We start from the raw sequence: 18,510 nt of genomic DNA, 5'->3' as shown, positions 1-18,510 counted from the left end.
AGGACGTGTCTGGGGTGAAGGAAATCTGGGAGTCCCTGCTTAGACTGCTGCCCCCGCGACCCGGCCCCGGATAAGCGGAAAAAAATGGATGGATGGATGGATGGATGGATGGATGGTAATTCTCTTGATTTGAGTATATTTACACTTTCTTAAAATAAGATTTGCCAATAGAACAAGAATAGTTTTTCCTTTTCCAAATTGTTCTCATTTGTCAATGTATTATTTTAGGCAAAACAAACGTTGTATGCTTGTTCTTTTTAATTTTGAGACTCAAAATGTTGTGAAATCAGCATATACTGTATACTACTTGAATCAAGCACTTAACTTATTTTCTTCTTTAGGGTTTTATTCTTTCAAGTTTAAGACTATGCTGCTTGTGAATTCAAACCAACACTTGGCACGGCTGGTTTACAGTGTATTTAGAAATGACTTCACTCAGCACTCTTCGCACAAGAGGTTAGATGAAAAATGGCTGCCTGTCTATGCCAAAAGCACAGTGTAAACAGGATTTGAATTGGCATTCTTTTGGTTAAATAACAACTGCTCAGCCACCTGGGGCACTGCCACTCCAGAATTGGAAAAAAACATGCCTACTGGCATCAGAGGTAGTTAGCAGGAGATTCTCAAAGTAGAATTAAAATGTAATTGAGAAAAATTGCATAGAATCTACTGCCCCTGTGGTTTAGATTTGTGCAAACATGGTCGGAAACACATTCTGATGATTCTTGTATTACTTTTTCAGGTAAACAAGTCCTACAGGGTAACAACAGCTCAGATGGTAGAACTTTTAACCACTCATCTGAAGGTTAGCAGTTTGAATCCCACCTCAACATAAAACATCCTTAGAGGTGGAAAAGCTCTCTATAAAAATGTGACAGTTCACCATTTGTTCCTTTGTCTGCTTCTACTTATATTGCCACATTCAACTAAAACAACTACCTTAAAGAAACAAGTCTTAGAAAAGTGAAAAGGGAGCTGACGTCACTGTAGATGTCATCACAGCAATGATATGGAGAGAGTTTTGTTGGAAGAATTTGGTTAGGTTCTTTAAAACAGCGGTCCAGGAAAGACACTGCACCAAATCATCAAACTGTTGGAGGCAATGCGGTGAACTGGAGGCAAACCACGGCCAGATATTTTGGACGTGTCCTCATATTGTTCCATTTTGGAGAGAAATTCACAAATCATTGGAAACTGTGTTCTGCATTGACCATTTCAACTTGAAACAATGTACCTGGATTTCCTGATGGGTGAAAATGTGATGTATAAAGCTAAATACCTGTTCCAGATTTTGAGTGCGGCTGCTAGGAAAGCTATAACCAGGAAATGGCTTAATCCACAAATACCAACACTAGAACAGTTTGCGATTCCATGCATCCATTTTCTTCCGCTTGACCGGGGCCGGGTCACGGGGGCAGCAGTTTAAGCAGGGACTCCCTGACTTCCTTCACCCCAGACACATCCTCCAGCTCCTCCAGGGGGACCATGAAGCGTTCCCAGGCCAGCCGAGAGACATAGTCCCTCCAGTGTGTCCTGGGTCTTCCCCGGGGCCTCCTCCCAATGGGACATGCCCGGAACACCTCCCGAGGGAGACGCCCAGTGCGTCCTAACCCTGAGCCACCTCAACTGGTCTCCTCTCGATGTGGAGGAGCAGCGGCTCTACTCAGAGCTCCTCCCGTGTGACTGAGCTCCTCACCCTCTCTCTAAGAGACAAGAGATAGAGTGAGGAGCTCAGTTTCCTTCTCCACCCTGCGAAGGAAACTCATTTCAAGCACTTGTATCCGCGATCTCGTCCTTTCGGTCATTACCCAGAGCTCATGACCAGAGGTGAAAGTAGGAACGAAGACTGACCGGTAAATTGAGAGCTTTGCCCCTCTTCACCACAACGGTCTGATACAGCGACCGCATCACTACCGACGCTGCATCAATCCGCCTGTCAATCTCACGCTCCGTCCTCCCCTCACTCATGAACAAGACCCTGAGATACTTGAGCTCCTCCACTTGAGGCAAGGACTCTCCACCCACATGGAGAGGACAAGACACCTTTTTCTGGTCAAGAACCATGGCCTTGGACTTGGAAGAGATGATTCTCAGATTTTGAGTTTGAGATTCTTTATGATATATATATATATATATATATATATTATATATATATATATATATATATATATATATATATATATATTTTTTTTTTTTTTTTTTTTTTGGAGAGAATCACTTTTAGTATAAGAATTTAAAAGCAAACGGAAACGGTGGATTGAATATATGGAAATGGTGGACTGAATATATAAATACTGTAAGACCAGACCCATTACTTCATTTTTCTTGCAACTGACTGTAATAATTATTCATTATTATTATTATTATTAATTTTTTCTTCTTCTTTTAATTAATTCATCCTTTGCAAGTATCAAAGGCACACATGCAGGTTGTATTTGTCTTTTTCTTACTATTTAAAAAAAGAAAAAGAAAGAATTACAAAAAAAAGCAAATGTCATCACAGCAAAGAGCAGTGCAGCTGTCAGCACCTACCATGGACAGCTGTAGGTAAAGTAAAAAAATTGTGCCAAAATGACTAAACAATGCTGCTGAATCCTACATGTATCACTTAATAAGAAAAAAAAAAAAAAAAGAAAAAAAAAGAAATAAGTACAGAGCAGTGGGCATGTATCAGTGGCACTGAAAACGGGTTGATGAACAAAATGGCATCTTGAAAATAAGTGATTAAAGTGACTCAAACATGCACGACACACTCCAAATACAACTTCAGGTGAGTAAATGGTGAGAGGAAACTACTATAACATGGTTAAAAACTCTAAAAAGTCAATTTTGCAGAATAGGTGTGCTTTAATAGACCTACAGTATTTCAGTGTTTTGTCAGTCCTTTTGGGTGCATTTAAAATGTGAACTGCAGCTATGTTTTTGATAAAAATACTAAAGAGTACCAACTCAAAGCTAAAGAAAAGTTCAAAAAGTGTGTTTTACCGGCGTCAGGGGGCAGGTAGAAGTTGAAGATGGCGATGATGGTGATGAGGATGCAGGGCAGGATGATGTTGATGGCGTAGTAGAGCGGCTTCCTCTCGATGATCAGGAAAAAGGCCATGTTCTCGTAGCCGTCGTAGTCCAGGTACTTCCTGCTGGGCTTGTGGCGGATGTGCCACTCCCCGCTCTCTATAAAACAGCACAAGAACGCACATGCACGTACAGCTGTTAGGCCTTTTGCTGGAGTTGATATCATTCTGGGGGTGTTCTACATGTGTCTCTGTGGTAGAATGTTCAGCAGTTACCATGGAGACACAATGCACATATCAGCAAACACTGCCAAAAAAGTTTTAAAGTGGTCTGAAAATGCAAGAAAAAAAGGGGATTTAATACATTTTCAGGAGCCTGTGATCAGTACAAGTGTTCATGGTCCTGTTCAGTGGGATGCAACGATACGGTTTCCCCATGATTCGATATCTCCATACACAGGTCACGATATTAGTTTGATTTGATTTTAATTGTTTTAAGATGGAAAAAAAAAAAAAAAAAAACGTGTGTAATTTAAATATAATAACACTAGGTTGTTAATGAAACATTACACTCATTACACACAACACACTACAGTAAAACTCGTGTACAACTGTAGTTTATATGTGAAGTGTTTTGGTTCATTTCGTTCAGTGATTCACAGCTCAGAATTTTGATTCAATGAAAATAAGAACAGAGTTTCTCAGACTGTTTTATATTTTAAAATAAACCAGTCGACTCTTAACACAGACTGTAGGGGAGTTACACAATCAAACTTTTCCTTTTTGATGATGATTTGATGATTTCTCTCTCTTTCTTGCTGGGTTCAGACGCCTCGTGTCTGTGTCGGAGCTGTTCTGCCTCCTCCAGCAGAGACAGTACGTAGCTCCTCCCACACTGCCCCCTACAGTCCATGCTCTAACAGACACACTGTAAAGTATTTAAAAATTCATATCTTTGTCATTCCTGGGTCTATCAACCTAAAATAAAAAGCGAGTGAAAGATCAAACCCTCCTCTGTTAGAATATTTGATCTGTAAGTCTCTATGTTGCTGTTTTCTGCTGCATCTGAGGAGGACGCCAAGAGAACTGTGACTCTTTCAGACAAAACGACAACACATGGAGCACATGGAGGGACACGTGCACATCAACACATGTTTTCTGTCATCTCGTTTTTATTTGGTAAGATTTTGTATTATTTGGATTTCACAGACAAGCCTAAATGTTTCAAATGTAATGAACAGGCTTCCATATAATATCAAATATACAAAGTGTAGATTGTGCAGAGTCGAGTCTCAGGTCTGATCTGATTCTGGTCTGCTTCCTGTTTTGTCCAGTTCATTAAGTTACACATTCCAAGACCAAACTGTGAAAAGTCAAGATTTTCAACAATGATGGTTCATGTTTAGAAAATTTTGGTGTTTTACAAGTTCAGTTCAAACACTACACATTGAAATCAACACAATCTGATCCCTCCACACATCCTGGATCTTATTCTTACTCTTAGTTCATTTGATAATGTTTTATAGAAGTATTGAATCGGGACTCGGTATTATACTCGGTATTATACTCAAAATCAAATGACTGGAACTCAGGGGCAAAACAATGTGATTGGGACATCCCTAATATCGAATATCGTTGCATCCCTACTGTTGAGATCGACTCACTGAAAAACTGCTGGTTAAAAGTATTATATTTAGGGTGTCAAATTATCGCGTTAATTGCGATTAATTAATTACAGTCATATTTAGCGCGTTATGTTTTTTAATCGCGTTAATCTCATTTTTAATCTCTAACTTTACTGTTTCTGTATGCGAGTTGCTTTATTATAAAATCTGTTTTTATGCGTTGCTGGGACAACAACAACACACACACAAAAACACATTTATAAATTTTTTTATTTCGGTAATTCCACTCATTGCCGGAAACCCACACAAAACGCGCGCAGTAAGAGCGATGTAAACATTATGGTAACGTTGGCGGCGTCAAGTCACAATGGACGAGGTCGAAAGAGCCAGTAGAACAGAAGCAGCATCGCACAGGTAAAAACACATTCGTGTCTTGGAAATTATTCTCCCGTATATATATATATAAATATATATATAAAGAAAATAACAAATATAATATCGCCTACAACTTAAATGTCACTGGTGAAAACAACCTGCATAGATTCATGATGTCTGCAACTGTCCTAGAGTGACCTGCCACATGAGGGGACACGCACACAAACACACACAAACACACACAAACACACACACAACACACACAAACACAAACACACACCTTCATCATCGTCATTAACCTGAGAACGCGCGGACCACGTTTCCTTCCGTAGTTACTGTGTGGACACTGACGTGCTCCCGTGAGCCGCGTGTGGATCGTGTTTTCTCGCGTACGCGGCGTAAACCGCGCTTCCTCCTGTGCCTCTAAACCAGAACTAACACCAAGACTAAAACCAGGACTAATCCAGTCCAGGACTAAACCAGGTCTAAACCAGGTCTAAACCAGGACTAAACCAGAACTAAACCGAACTAAAACCAGAACTAAAACCAGAACTAAAACAGGTCTAAACCAGGACTAAACCAGGACTAAACCAGGACTAAACCAGGTCTAAACCAGGACTAAACCAGGACTTAACCAGGACTAAACCAGGACTAAACCAGACTTAACCAGAACTAAAACCAGAACTAAAACCAGTAAACACCAGGTTAACCAGAACTAAACCAGGTCTAAACCAGGACTAAACCAGGTCTAAACCAGGACTAAACCAGGACTTAACCAGAACTAAAACCAGAACTAAAACCAGGTCTAAACCAGGACTAAACCAGGACTAAACCAGAACTAAAACCAGGACTAAACCAGGTCTAAACCAGGACTAAACCAGGACTAAACCAGAACTAAAACCAGAACTAAAACCAGGTCTAAACCAGGACTAAACCAGAACTAACACCAGGACTAAAACCAGGATTAATCCATTCCAGGACTAAACTAGGACTAAAGTAGGACTAAAGCAGGTCTAAACCAGGACTAAAACAAGGACTAAAACAAGGACTAAAACCAGTGATCTCATATATAAAGCATTTCTCTATCAATAATATTTTTAATATGGTTAAGGAAAGACTGGACTTTTTATTGTCTTTAAGTAGACAAAAGTTATTATGTTCAGATTTTCTCGTCTTTGCTACTTTACAGCAAACAGTTTCTTATTCATGGAGACTTGGGCTCAACAGACAATTTGGAGAGATTTGTTAAACAATAAATGACTTTATAAAGTCACTTTTTTTTCTATATCAGTCTTTTGATCTGCCACAATAATGTAATAATGAATTTAAATGAAAATACCTCAAATTGAAGCTTTTCTCAGCAATTTTTAGATGAGATTAAAATGAGATTAATTAGATTAATTAATTACAGATCATAATTAATTAATCTATCAATTTTTTTAATCACATGACAGCACTAATTATATTACAAAAAATGTACTCTTGTGAGTTTAAGCCACATTAGAATGTTGTTACCTCCACAAAAACAGACCTGGAGTTGTGTTTTGTTTCAGTGACACATGTTTGAGTAACTCTTTATTATTAGTGTGTCTATATCTCCAAAGCTCCAAATGCTCTGTTCCACCTTGTGATGTCATGAAAAAGTAGTTTTCAAGTGAACAGCTCCTTTTACGTTTAATTCAGTAAAGATTTGCAATTCCAAGGCTGAAATTATCCAAATGATTCTACTGAAGGTGTGTGGAGCTTAAAAACACAGAGCACTTTCTGTATCCCCATATGACATCACAAGGTGGAACAGAGTGTTTTCTCAGCCTAAATGTGCAGGGTTTGTGTGTTAAACATGTGTGCATGAAACAAAACACAACTCCAGGTCTGTTTGTGACGAAGAAACAGACAATAAAATAGCGTAATTAAAGTTATGGCTCTGTGAGGAGGTCAGACTCACCACTGAAGGCCTCGTCCAGAACAATCTCCTGAATCTGTCGGTCGTTGGAGTCCAGGGAGTACTGGATTTCGATCTCTGAGGCGTCGTACGTGTACGAGCGGAACACCATACTGCAGTTCTGCCAGTCGAACGGAAAGTACTCCACCTGGATACACACACAGGCTTTATGTAACAGTGTTATCTCTTAAAGGTGCATTGTGTAACTTTTCTGGTGGTGGGTCCGTCAAATGCTTTTCTCCATGGAGATGTTATTGCTTTGTCTGGAATGTTACTTTTAGACAACATGGGCTTTGTAAATCATATTGTTTAAAGGGGTATTTTACTTCTATGGGGCATTAACTGTAACAAATCACGTATTTTGATCACCTTGTTATTTTTTATTGTTTTAAAAATGCTATATTGGCCAAAAACAACATATTAACATGTTTGACTTTAGTTTTTGATGCTCTTAGCCACCTCTACTTTCACTCAAGCATGCATGAAAAAAAAAAAAAAAACTTTGTATAATACCCCCTCTTTAAGTTAACAACAATGTACACACAGAGGCCACAAGAATATCTGCTGGTACACTGAGTGCTAATGAGTGAAAACTGAAAAAAAAAATACATATATTTACAATAAGGGCTGTTAGAGATATGAGACATACCTTAATACATAGGCTATGATACCCTGATACAGTGAGCTTTCGATTTGATACAATATATTTCAAATCAATTTGATACGGTTCAATAAAAAATAAAGGCTAAATGATGTCTGTGATAGTAAAAGTCTTTGTCACTTTATCACTACTTGTGTAAAGTTCATCTGAAACACAAACATTTTAATCATCAAAACAGTGAAAATGTCAAATGTGTCACATAAACGAGTTTCCTTCCTCTAAACAAACAACAAAACTGTATTTCGAATTTCGGACTTCCGATCATTGCACAATGCATACTGGGGAGGATTTTCCGAAAAATTGTACAATGACTGGAACTCCAAAATTCGTGATGCATCTATAGAACAACTTCTATATGCCTGCTGACCCATAGGGGGTGCTGTGTGGTCACTGACCTTGACCTGGCAGGAGCTGAGGTACAGAGCGGGGGGCGTCCATGTCACTTTGCCGTTGTAGTAAACCTGGACGTGCACGTGAAGGGCCACGTCGAACACTCCGTCATTACTGCACACAACACATAATATAATAACGTAAAAAACGCACCAGGGGCGAATCTGAAACTTGTTATTTAAAAATATTTCACTGAATATTCCATTTAAAATGTATTTAAAAGATCGCTAGATTACTTGAAGGGACAGTTTAGATTTTTTTTTTTTTTTACATAGGGCCTCATTTCCTAGTGAGCCAGAGTACTGCAGATGTGTGGAGACACTTTTTGAAATATTCCATCCAGTCCTTGTATTTGGAGAGGTTGCTGGTGCTAGGCTAGTGCATGTCAATGGCCATAGTTAGCCTGCCACTAAAGCTTAACCACTCCTCAAAACATCTGAAGCAAATCTATTAATACACCAGACTGTCCATGTAAATGTCTATGTCAGTAGAACAATTTTAGAAGTAAAACTAACCTTGTATGGCATGAATTGTCGCATGTTGAGGGACTATTTTCTCAGCAGCAGCGTAATTATACTCTGCTCTAGTTAGTTGTGATGAAGTGAACTTGGCCATAACTGGAACGGCTTCTTCCTGTGCTCTATGTGTCGCTATGGCAACTGCAGGTAAACAAACTATTACAGAGCCAGTTGGTGCTCGGTGATATCAGTCCTCCGCTGCTGAGCTTTCTATCAGGAAGTACAACTCACTGCTGCTGCTCACACATAAACCCTTCAAATACAAGGTTGGTTTTACTTCTAAAATTAATCTATTGACACAGACACTCACATGGACAGTCTGATGTATTAATATATTTGTTTTGGGTGTTTTATGGAGTGGGTAAGACTGTTTTTATTGGCAGGCTAACTATGGCCATTGACTTGCACTAGCCTAGCACCAGTGACCTCTATAAATACAAGGACTGGATGGATTATTTCAAAAAGTGTCTCCACATATCTACAGTACTCTGGCTCACAAGGAAATGAGGCCCTATGTCCAAAATTCCCAACTGTCCCTGTAAACATACCTCTTCAGGCATGTTTCTGATGAAGAAACAATATAACATGGCAGAAAGTTCCAAAAAGTTGATGTTGTTTAATACCTCCTCTATAATATTTTTCAAAGATGTTAAAAATATGAGGTGCTCACACTTCTCGCCACTTCTTGAGGTCAAAGCTGTCAAAGTGTTTATTGATATCGCCGTCATAAAAAGGCTGTTTATTATTGCGTCCATAAAAGGCCTTCCCCTCAGTGACTTTGAGCAGACCTAATGTTCCTCCAATCACCATAAAGGCTAAATCAATAACTTATAAAAGGCATCATTAAATATTTAGGCATCATTAAAACAAACTTTTCCATATGTCTTTAGGTGGGTTGTCTTTGTAAAGCCAGAGCGTCCTCATTGTGCACGAGATTTATTTTTGTGTAGGAATTTATACAGTACACTGTTAAAGGCTCATTTAAACCGCCGCTATAAAAAGTTATAACAACCACCGCTGAACCTTTATCTCCAGAGCATTAACCTGCAGACAGAGACACATCCTGCATTTGTCTCATTCTCAGTTTATGTTCAGGTCTCTTGTGAATCTCAGAACCTCCAGAATTCCCTCGGTGAGCTGCAGAGGCTGCACTAGCACTGACTCAGAACTGGAGCAGGTGCTGGGGTTTAGGGAGTGACCGTTCAGATCAGAGAGAGACATTTTAGATTTAAACCAACTGCAGTTCAACACTGAAATTGGAAACGCAAATGAGAAAGTTATGCGTGGCTTGAGAACCAAAACAACAAATTATAAACAGAAACAACTTGGCTGTTATATTCAATGTTTAATTAAAGGTCCCATATTACGGAAAATAGACTCTTGTGAGTTTTAAGCCATGTTAGAATGTTTCCTCATCAAAAACAGACCAAGTTGTGTTTTTGTTTCATTCACACATGTTTGAGTAACACTTTATTATTAGTCTGTCTACATCTCTAAAGTGTTGACAAAAAATGTGGAAAAATATTATAGAGTCAAACCAGATTTTATTTATTTATTTATTTATTTTTTAATTAAGTGCGACTTGTATGTGATCTCCAGTGTGAACTTTAAACGCCTCAAAAGTGTCCCGCGTGAGCATTGGAGGACACCACGATGTCACACACAGAGAGCGTGTTCTGTGATTACAGAAGTTGCCTAAACATGAACGCAACATTGACCTGGAGATTTTAAAGCTGCTTTCGTACCAGAGCCAGAACATGTTCAGACTATTTGTTTTAAAGGGTCCATCTCATGCAATATCAACTTTTCAGAGCTTTATACCTTCTAAGAGTGATGTGTGGGCATTGTATATGTCACCCAAGTGTTTATTTTTAGATTGATTCAGTGTTTTTTTAACAAATTGCAGTGTATTTCTGCCACCCTCCCACGTGACAACGAACTAAAGCTGCTACAACGATGATGCTGCATATACACCTATGACGCATCTGACATAGCAGAAAACGCTTTGCACCTGCCCCCCTCCACCCCGCATCATCTGACAAAAGCGACAGCAAAAGCTCATTGTTCTACACTGCAGTGAACATGATATAATAAGTTGATCTACTAGTGTTTATTAATATTTTACCAATCTGTAATGTTCAGCTGATGTGGACGTGGTGCTTGAGCTTCGTGCACCTCAAAGTCCTCGTCCAATTCCGGGTTCAACACTTGTGGCTGATGAATAAAAGTTTATTCCTACCACTATCAGGGTGCACACCTGTCTCCCCCTCCCTCCCTGAGATGGCGGAGGAAGGGCGGCTCACTCGTCGCCTACGTCACGTTTGGAGGGTGGAGCCTGTGCTTTCTCAGGACGGGTGGGGGGATGAGCAATAGTCGACCTTTCATAGTTCCTGGTCTGTGACTGTCTCCAAGAAATCAGTAAGATTTCAGAACTATTGTGTAATGGATGTTCCAAAACCCAAATTGTGCTTGTTTATGTGCAGAAGATACAATGTGAAAAGAATTATTTTGCATGAGATGGGCTCTTTAAAGAGGAGATTGAGAAGGAGAAGGGTGAGGTTTTTGGTCATGGTGTTTTGTGGGGCAGTCGCAGCAACATCCATAGAAAGTGAAGTGTGGGTGTGGAGTCACAGAGTGGTGGGATTGATCTATGCTTCACTGCTTCACTCACAAGGAGTTCAGACACAGTTTTTGTATGATGAGAAGAATGTTTGTGTACATTTGTGACGTGAAGGTGGGATGAATGTGACCTGGCCGTTCCGACTGAAGTCACATGTCAAAAGATCAGATATGTATGGGTTTTAGGAGCACATATCCAAGTGGTCTGGGTCACATTTGAAAAATGTGATCTGTGTTATTCAGACTGTCATTAAAAGATCAGATACAGGAGCATAGGGGCCAAAAAATCAGATTTGGGTCACTTCAGGCTGCAGTCTGAACAGAGCCTAAAAGCGTCTAACTGAGGTTTCTGAAAGTGTGAGGGAGTCTGAGGTCTGAGCGTCTAACAAAGCCTTTGTATAGTCTAATTATAAATGTTATATTTTTAGCTGATACATTAGTCTGGGAATATTCCGGAGCTCCTGCAGTTTGTATCATAAAACAGAGCAGCATTCATCAGGTTACTGAGCAGAACATTTTGGGCTTTAAATGGAACAAGCATTTAGTATGAATTGAGTACAATAAGATTATTGTTCACGAAAGCTCAAAACATTCTGTTCCACCTTGTGATGTCATCAAGTGATCATTTTCAAGTCAACAACTACACTTTTTACATTTAGTTCAGATTGGCAATTCCCTGGCTGAAATTATCCGAATGATTCTAATGAAGGTGTATGGAGTGGAGCACTTTCTGTATCACCACGTGACATCACAAGGTGGAACAGAGTGTTTTCTGTTTGAGAGAAGAACTGTGAATGAAACAAAACACAACTCCAGGTCTGTTTGTGATGGAAAAACTTTATCACAGAATAAATCAGCATTAATATTCTGATTTGAACATGTTTACTTCATGTCTGGGTGCATAAATAAGTCAAGTTTATGAAGTTTAAAACCCAAATCTTCCAGGTGATTCCTTCAACACAGCTCTTTTGCACGATGTGTGTGTGTGTGAGTTGTGCGTACTGACTTGTTGATGAGGACGATGTCTGGGAGCCACACTTTAGCGGCGGGGATCCTCAGCACTGTGATGCCCTCGTACTGTTTGGGGTTCCACTGGAGCCTGTAGTCTGTCCAGGCCTGGTCACACCAACACAACATGTCCGCACATCAGACCACATTTTTGACTGTCAAATTTACATGCCACTCAAAAAATAAAAAAAAAATTTAAATAAAAAAATGCCAGCAGCTCCCTGACACCCCTTCCTGCAGTGCTTGAGTGACGTCAAGGCTTGGTTGGCACATAAATGTTTAATCTTAATGAGGGCAAGACTGAAACAATAGTGAGTGGCCCTATGACCTCCAAACTGATACGGGTTAGGGTTAACGCAGTGGCTACAGTTGGAAAAAGCCGCTGAGAACAGCTGCGTTGGTCGAGGAAATGCCGTCTTGTGTTTGTGGAATGTGTGAGAAGCGAATGTAAACCACGTAATTCCAACGCACCGGCGACTCAGTTACGCTAGAAACGTGCGGAGTTCGATTGACAACCTGACAATGTTTATCTGGCCCCACCATGTCCACAGATTTTTTATTTTTTTTCACACAATGCTGAATTTATTTACAGAGAACTGAAAACTTAACAACACAACTTTGTCGAGCTGTTACAGAAGACATATTGTGCTTGTATCTGTGACAAAGTACAACATACTTAAGTACACATTTGAGGTATCTGTACTTTACTTTTTAATTTACAGTGGATACTTTTGCCTTTTACTTTTACTTCTCTACATTTGAGAGTAGGCATTTGTATGTTCTACCCCACAACATTTTAGATCTGGACTGAAAAGTAAAAAGTACTTTTCTTTAGCCGGTGGACGCTTCTTTACATCGGTGAAACCTCCATAGATTTTTAATTTGAGTTCACTACAAACAAACTTTGAGCAAACCAAATACACAAAAGCGGCTAGAAAAATTAAGAAATCAGTTGAATCACTTGAAATCTGCAAAACTCTTTTTCAAAATCACATTTCATCCTTTAATTGTAATTTAAGTACATTTTTAAACAAGTACTTAAAGTAGATTTTTTTCATGTGATACTTTTATTTTTTCCATCTATTTATTTATTTAAACTAATAGTAAATAATAATAATTATCTTTGTCCCACGTCCACAGTTGATGGATAATTGTGTCATAATTACAAGGCTGCTGCAACTATAATGCTATTTTGAAATGTCATTAACAATTTGAAACAATAAAAAAAATCCTCCAGACAAACTTTAATATTGACACAAATATTCTGAATTCTAAAGTGGTATAAACTTACCAAATCCATGACAACAATTGTGCTCATCTCTTCATTTTTCATATTCTACAAAAAAGAAAGCAAAAATCAGTAAAAATAAGTAAATAAATAAGAAGAAGAAGAAAAAAGTGTCACATTGTTTACTTTTTATTTTAAGATTTCATTCACTGTAAATATTCCCCAACACAATTCCGGGAGGTGGGCCATTTCCTGATCAGAGCGTTCTATTTAAAACTCACGAGGAATGTGTGTGAGACAGCTGGGGCTCTGTGTGTGTGTGTGTGTGTGTGTGTCTGTGTGTGTGTAGAGTGTGTGTACTCTGGGCTAGTATTTCATCTCAAACAACTATCTATTTATTGTGAATACTACTACTGCCACTACTACTGGATAATGGTATTGGGAATTATTTAGAGTTAATAAAATCTTGTAGTAGTAGTAGTAGTGGTGCAGAGGGGATAGTAGTAGTGGTAGTATTAGTAGTAGTAGCAGTAGTTGTAGTAGTAGTAGTGCATAGGAACTAGTGGTAAAAGTAGTAGTAGTAGTAGTAGTTGTAGTACCAGTAGTGCAGAGGGGATGGTAGTAGTATTAGTAAGGTATTGGTATTAGTAGTACTGCATAGGATCTAGTAGTAGTAGTAGTAGTAGTAGTAGTAGTAGTAGTAGTAGTAGTAGTAGTAGTAGTAGTAGTCATAGTCATAGTAGTAGTAGTGCAGAGATGGTAGTGTTAGTAGTAGTAGTTGTAGTGCACAGGGGATAGTACTACTACTACTACTACTACTAGTAGTAGTAGTAGTAGTAGTAGTACTACTACTACTACTACTAGTAGTAGTAGTAGTAGTAGTAGTAGTAGTAGTAGTAGTAGTAGTAGTAGTAGTAGTAGTAGTGCACAGGGGGTAGTAGTAGTAGTAGTAGCAGTAGTAGTAATAGTAGTAGTAGTAGTAGTAGTAGTAGTAGTAGTTCAGAGGGAGTGTTTTACTTCTTTGAGGTTTAACTGTAACACAGTATCACATATTTAGATCATTTTATATTTATGGAGAATTGTACTGTTGAATAGGGCTTGGGAGAGATCACTAGATTACTCAAACTCACATGGGTCATATCTAAAACCTCGTCAGGCGTGTTTTTGATGAGGGAACAACATTATAACACGGTAACGCTCCAGAAAGTACATTTAGCACATTACTCCTTCTCTTCAAAATGTAAAATGCATGAAAAAAAAAAAAGAAAGAAAAGTACTGAACCAAATGTGTGAGTCCAGCTCCAGGTTAATGCTAATAATAGTTAGCACGGAGGAGGCTAATGCTACATGTAAGTGGGTCAGTGTTCAAGAGCGTTGTGTTCGGACACCCCCGGGCCCTGGGCACTTCCTCTGGGGAACAGTGGGGGAGAGAGTGGGTCACCTTGACTCGTGCTATAGGGGGAGTCGGCTCCTATAACATGGACGGGAAGAACACAATGCATTTATCTGGCCTCTTTACCACAGCCCACTTCATGAAATAGAGTTACATAACACTGAGAAAATATATATGTAACAATCTATATTTTAAAAGGCAATAAATATAAGATAAAGTCAATTAAAGGTTCTATATGACACTGCAGTGACTCTTGTGAGCTTTTAGTCGTAATGCTGTTACTTCATCAAAAACATACTCAAAGTTGTGTTTTGTTTCATTCACATTTGTTTGAGTAACTCTTTATTATTAGTCTGTTTACATCTCCAAAGCTCAAAACATCCTGTTCCACTTTGTGATGTCATGAAGCAATAGTTTTCAAGTTGACAACTACCTTTTACGTTTGGGCTGTGTTCAGACTGAAGTGACCCAAATCAGATTTTTCCATCCCGTGCTCCTGTATCTGATCTTTTAATGACAGTCTGAACCACACAGATCTGATTGGCATTGGTAATGCCACATTACTGTGTTACAGAAAAAAGCAAAGCATTACAGTAATTTGTTACTTTTCTAACGCGTTACTCCCAACACCAACGCAGAACTCCACGCTCCACGGAACGAACCACAGCTGACGCCCGATCGCGCCTCGCAGACACCCTGTTCCACGGGCTCTGGGTTCTCTCAGGGGCACTCCTAGATTCCAAGTTCTAATCCAAGATCAGTCCTGGTTTGGACCTGCCTTAATCTTGGTTTAGTCCTGGTTCAGTTCTGGTTTAGTCCTGGTTTAGTCCTAGTTCAGTCCAAATACGGCACAAAAGTTCAGCATCTTCAAAGCTATTTTGGTGAGAGGAACTTAAAAGTAAAGCAACAGTTGTGTAATGCCTTACATTTTAATTGTAATGTAACAAATGACAGTAACAAGTCATAAATAACACATTACAGTTTTAAAGTCACTTGCCCAACAGTGATTAAACCTTTCTATCTTCATGGAGACCAAACCAGACCAAGTTACAGGTCAGATACATGGAAAGGTGACTCCGCTCACAGTCAGTTTTCTAGGTATTTTTGAGCTATAAAACCACCTGTAACTGAATAAATGTAAGGTAGAGCTGTTTAATGTCATACTGCGGAACATTTCAGGCACAGCAATGACATCTCCCCAACCAAAAATATGTAAATGAGATGCTTTCTTCTCACCAGTCCGACGAAGGAGGAGAGCACCAGGCCGATCCGCACCACCACCCTGTCCGTGGGGTCCAGAGCGGGGCGCACCTTCTGGTTATAGTTACTGAAAATGGCCTTCAACAGGGTGTTCTCCATCTCCGTCGCCCCTGACAACGACATCAAGAGATTAGCACATCTGAAAACTGCAAATTTCTCTGATCTCGCCAAGATTTTAAAGCTTATATCAGGATATCTGTCTTGTTTTCAGGTTTATTATGAACTCACTAGTTCTGAGATGCTTCATTCTAGTCTAGAGTTTGTTTATTTTAAGAGAACTTGTCAAGTAAAATGATCTTGCTGCACGGACAGATCATTTCACTACTTTGAAGTCATGATTTCTGATAAATTTAAGTGTTTATATCTTAAATTTTGGCTAAGCTTTTTTGCAGTGAACAAAGAGTCCAGTGGTTCTCAACATACAGGTCGCCAAATGATTTCAGGGAGTCCTCAGATAATATGTGGTAAAACGGAAAATGTATGTAGTAGTCCTGACTAGGGGTTAGGGCTGGGTATCATTAAAAAGTTACCGATACGATACATACCTCGATACATAGGCCGTGATACAATATCTCAATACAGTGGACTTTAATTTAACAGAATATATTTCAAATCGATTTGATATGGTTCAGTAAAAAAATAAAGGCTAAATCATGTCTGTGATACTAAAAGTCTTTGTTAAACCACTTCGTGTGCAAAATTCATATGAAACACAAACATTTAATCCTCAAAACAGTGACAATGTTAAATGTGTCGAATGAAAAAGTTTCCTTCCTCTAAACAGGCAACAAAATTGTAGCGCTGTAACAAAATAATTCCGTAAAATATACCAAAAAAATACTCTTGGCGATATATTGATACAACAGTCCATGATATTTCAATATTATGTATCAAAATATTGCTATATTGTATTGTTTAATGTTATGATACAGTATCAATATAGTATAGTATAGTATAGTGTAGTATTTTTTGGTATATTTTACTACTTTTGTGAAAGAGCTGCAATTATATTGCTTGTTTGGAGAAAGGAAACTGAATGCAATACAATTTCACTGTTTTGATGAGTAAAATTTGTGTTTTTGTTTGTTGTTTTTTTTTTTTATCTTTGCACAAAATTGGTGGTTTAATAAAGACTTTTAGTATCACAGCCATGATTTACCCTTTTTACTTTTTTGATCTAGTGATTAGTGATGATTTTGTTTTTTACTGAACCGTATTTATGGAGTAAGAAAGCTTTCAGAAATATTTGTGTCCATAGGATAGAAATCTGTGCATATTTGGCTGTAGTTGAGCATAAAATATTCATAAAACTCTTGAATGAGTCCAATCGAACATAGAATGTATGTATGTGTATTTTATCTATCAACTAACATCAAGAATTACAATGACAAATTGAAAATTTACAATTATGCTTTCTTCAGTACAAATACGATTTCACAGACGCGACTCAACTGTGAAAAGTACGTCATCACTTCACAGGAACAGGAACATTGGACAGAAGAAACATTGATCGAGATGCCGGACTTTTGCATCATATACGGACTGAACCAAGACTAAACCAGGACTAAAACAGGACTGAACTAGGACTAATCCCAGGAATGAACCAGGACTCAAATATAGCCAAATATGCACAGATTGATAAGAATAAGAAAATACATTTTTTTTAAAAACAAACATACAAAATCATATCTCAACACCTGATACTTTTCGTATCAAACACCATTAACTGAACAACTTCCTCTTTACTGTTAGGTTTCTAAAATTAGCCGTGGCTCTCTAGCTCCAGCCTCCACATCGCCAGTATTTACATGTCAGCTAATCAGACTTACCCCCAATGCTGCTGACGCTCCACAGACAACATGCCAACAGGAACCAGTCCACGCTCCTCATCCCGCCACGTCTCCAAACGTCCAAAAAACACGATCTTCTCAACAATCCAGCTCCTTCAGTGGCTTCTCCTCTTTGTTTCTTGGCGTTTGGAGCTAACTTTTGTACCCACTGTTGTTGCCCGTCAGCCACATGAGCCAGGCCAACTGCAGCCTCCTCGGGTTACAGCAGGGACGGGGGGGTACAGAGTGAGGAGTGGGGCACTATTGGTCTACTCTAAGTGTTTGAAAGGTAGTACATTAGCCAAAAAATATACTGAAGTAAAAGTAAAGGTGGAACTTTTACTCAGGTACATTTAGCTGAGTACCTTCTGGAAGGAGTAATACATTTCAACGTACTTTTCTAGCAGCGTGTTTTTAGTCCTGAGGAATGTTTTTGTTGAAAAAAAAAAAAAAAGTGAACTATGTGATTATGTAAACTGGGGTAGGACTCAATAAGTTTTTTAAACTTCATCCTACTCCTTTTGAGCACCAGGTCCCAAATATGTCATGTATATATCACTATTTTTGTTATTGTTTTTGAATTTTGTTGTACCTGGCTCAAACAAAGAAATAAATGAAATGAAGTAACAGTACTCTTACTTGAGTAAAAGT

At 38.7% G+C, this 18,510-nt stretch overlaps 1 protein-coding gene across 2 annotated transcripts in view; it reads right to left on the bottom strand.

Annotated features, from left to right (window-relative positions):
* Positions 1-18,011, bottom strand: part of chrnb1 (cholinergic receptor, nicotinic, beta 1 (muscle)) — a 39,830-nt gene extending 21,819 nt beyond the window's left edge. The window contains exons 1-7 of one of the 2 annotated variants that reach the window (XM_020922259.2): positions 17,860-18,011; positions 16,007-16,140; positions 13,441-13,485; positions 12,148-12,257; positions 8,010-8,118; positions 6,957-7,101; positions 2,986-3,171 (exon numbers count right to left, since the gene is read on the bottom strand). In XM_020922259.2, the coding sequence (XP_020777918.1) occupies positions 2,986-3,171; positions 6,957-7,101; positions 8,010-8,118; positions 12,148-12,257; positions 13,441-13,485; positions 16,007-16,140; positions 17,860-17,920 (790 nt within the window). In that variant the 5' untranslated portion in view covers positions 17,921-18,011. Of the gene's footprint in view, positions 1-2,985; positions 3,172-6,956; positions 7,102-8,009; positions 8,119-12,147; positions 12,258-13,440; positions 13,486-13,563; positions 13,607-16,006; positions 16,141-17,859 lie in introns of those variants that run through there. The other variant, XM_055156497.1, reaches the window with a different exon arrangement.
* Positions 18,012-18,510: the final 499 nt, after the last annotated feature.

This window comes from Boleophthalmus pectinirostris, unplaced genomic scaffold (genome assembly GCF_026225935.1).
Source record: "Boleophthalmus pectinirostris isolate CB_2022bp ecotype Guang Dong unplaced genomic scaffold, ASM2622593v1 HiC_scaffold_20, whole genome shotgun sequence".
Taxonomy (NCBI): domain Eukaryota; kingdom Metazoa; phylum Chordata; class Actinopteri; order Gobiiformes; family Gobiidae; genus Boleophthalmus; species Boleophthalmus pectinirostris.
The sequence above is the reverse complement of the archived record's forward strand: the minus strand, read 5'-3'. Positions and strand labels throughout refer to the sequence as shown.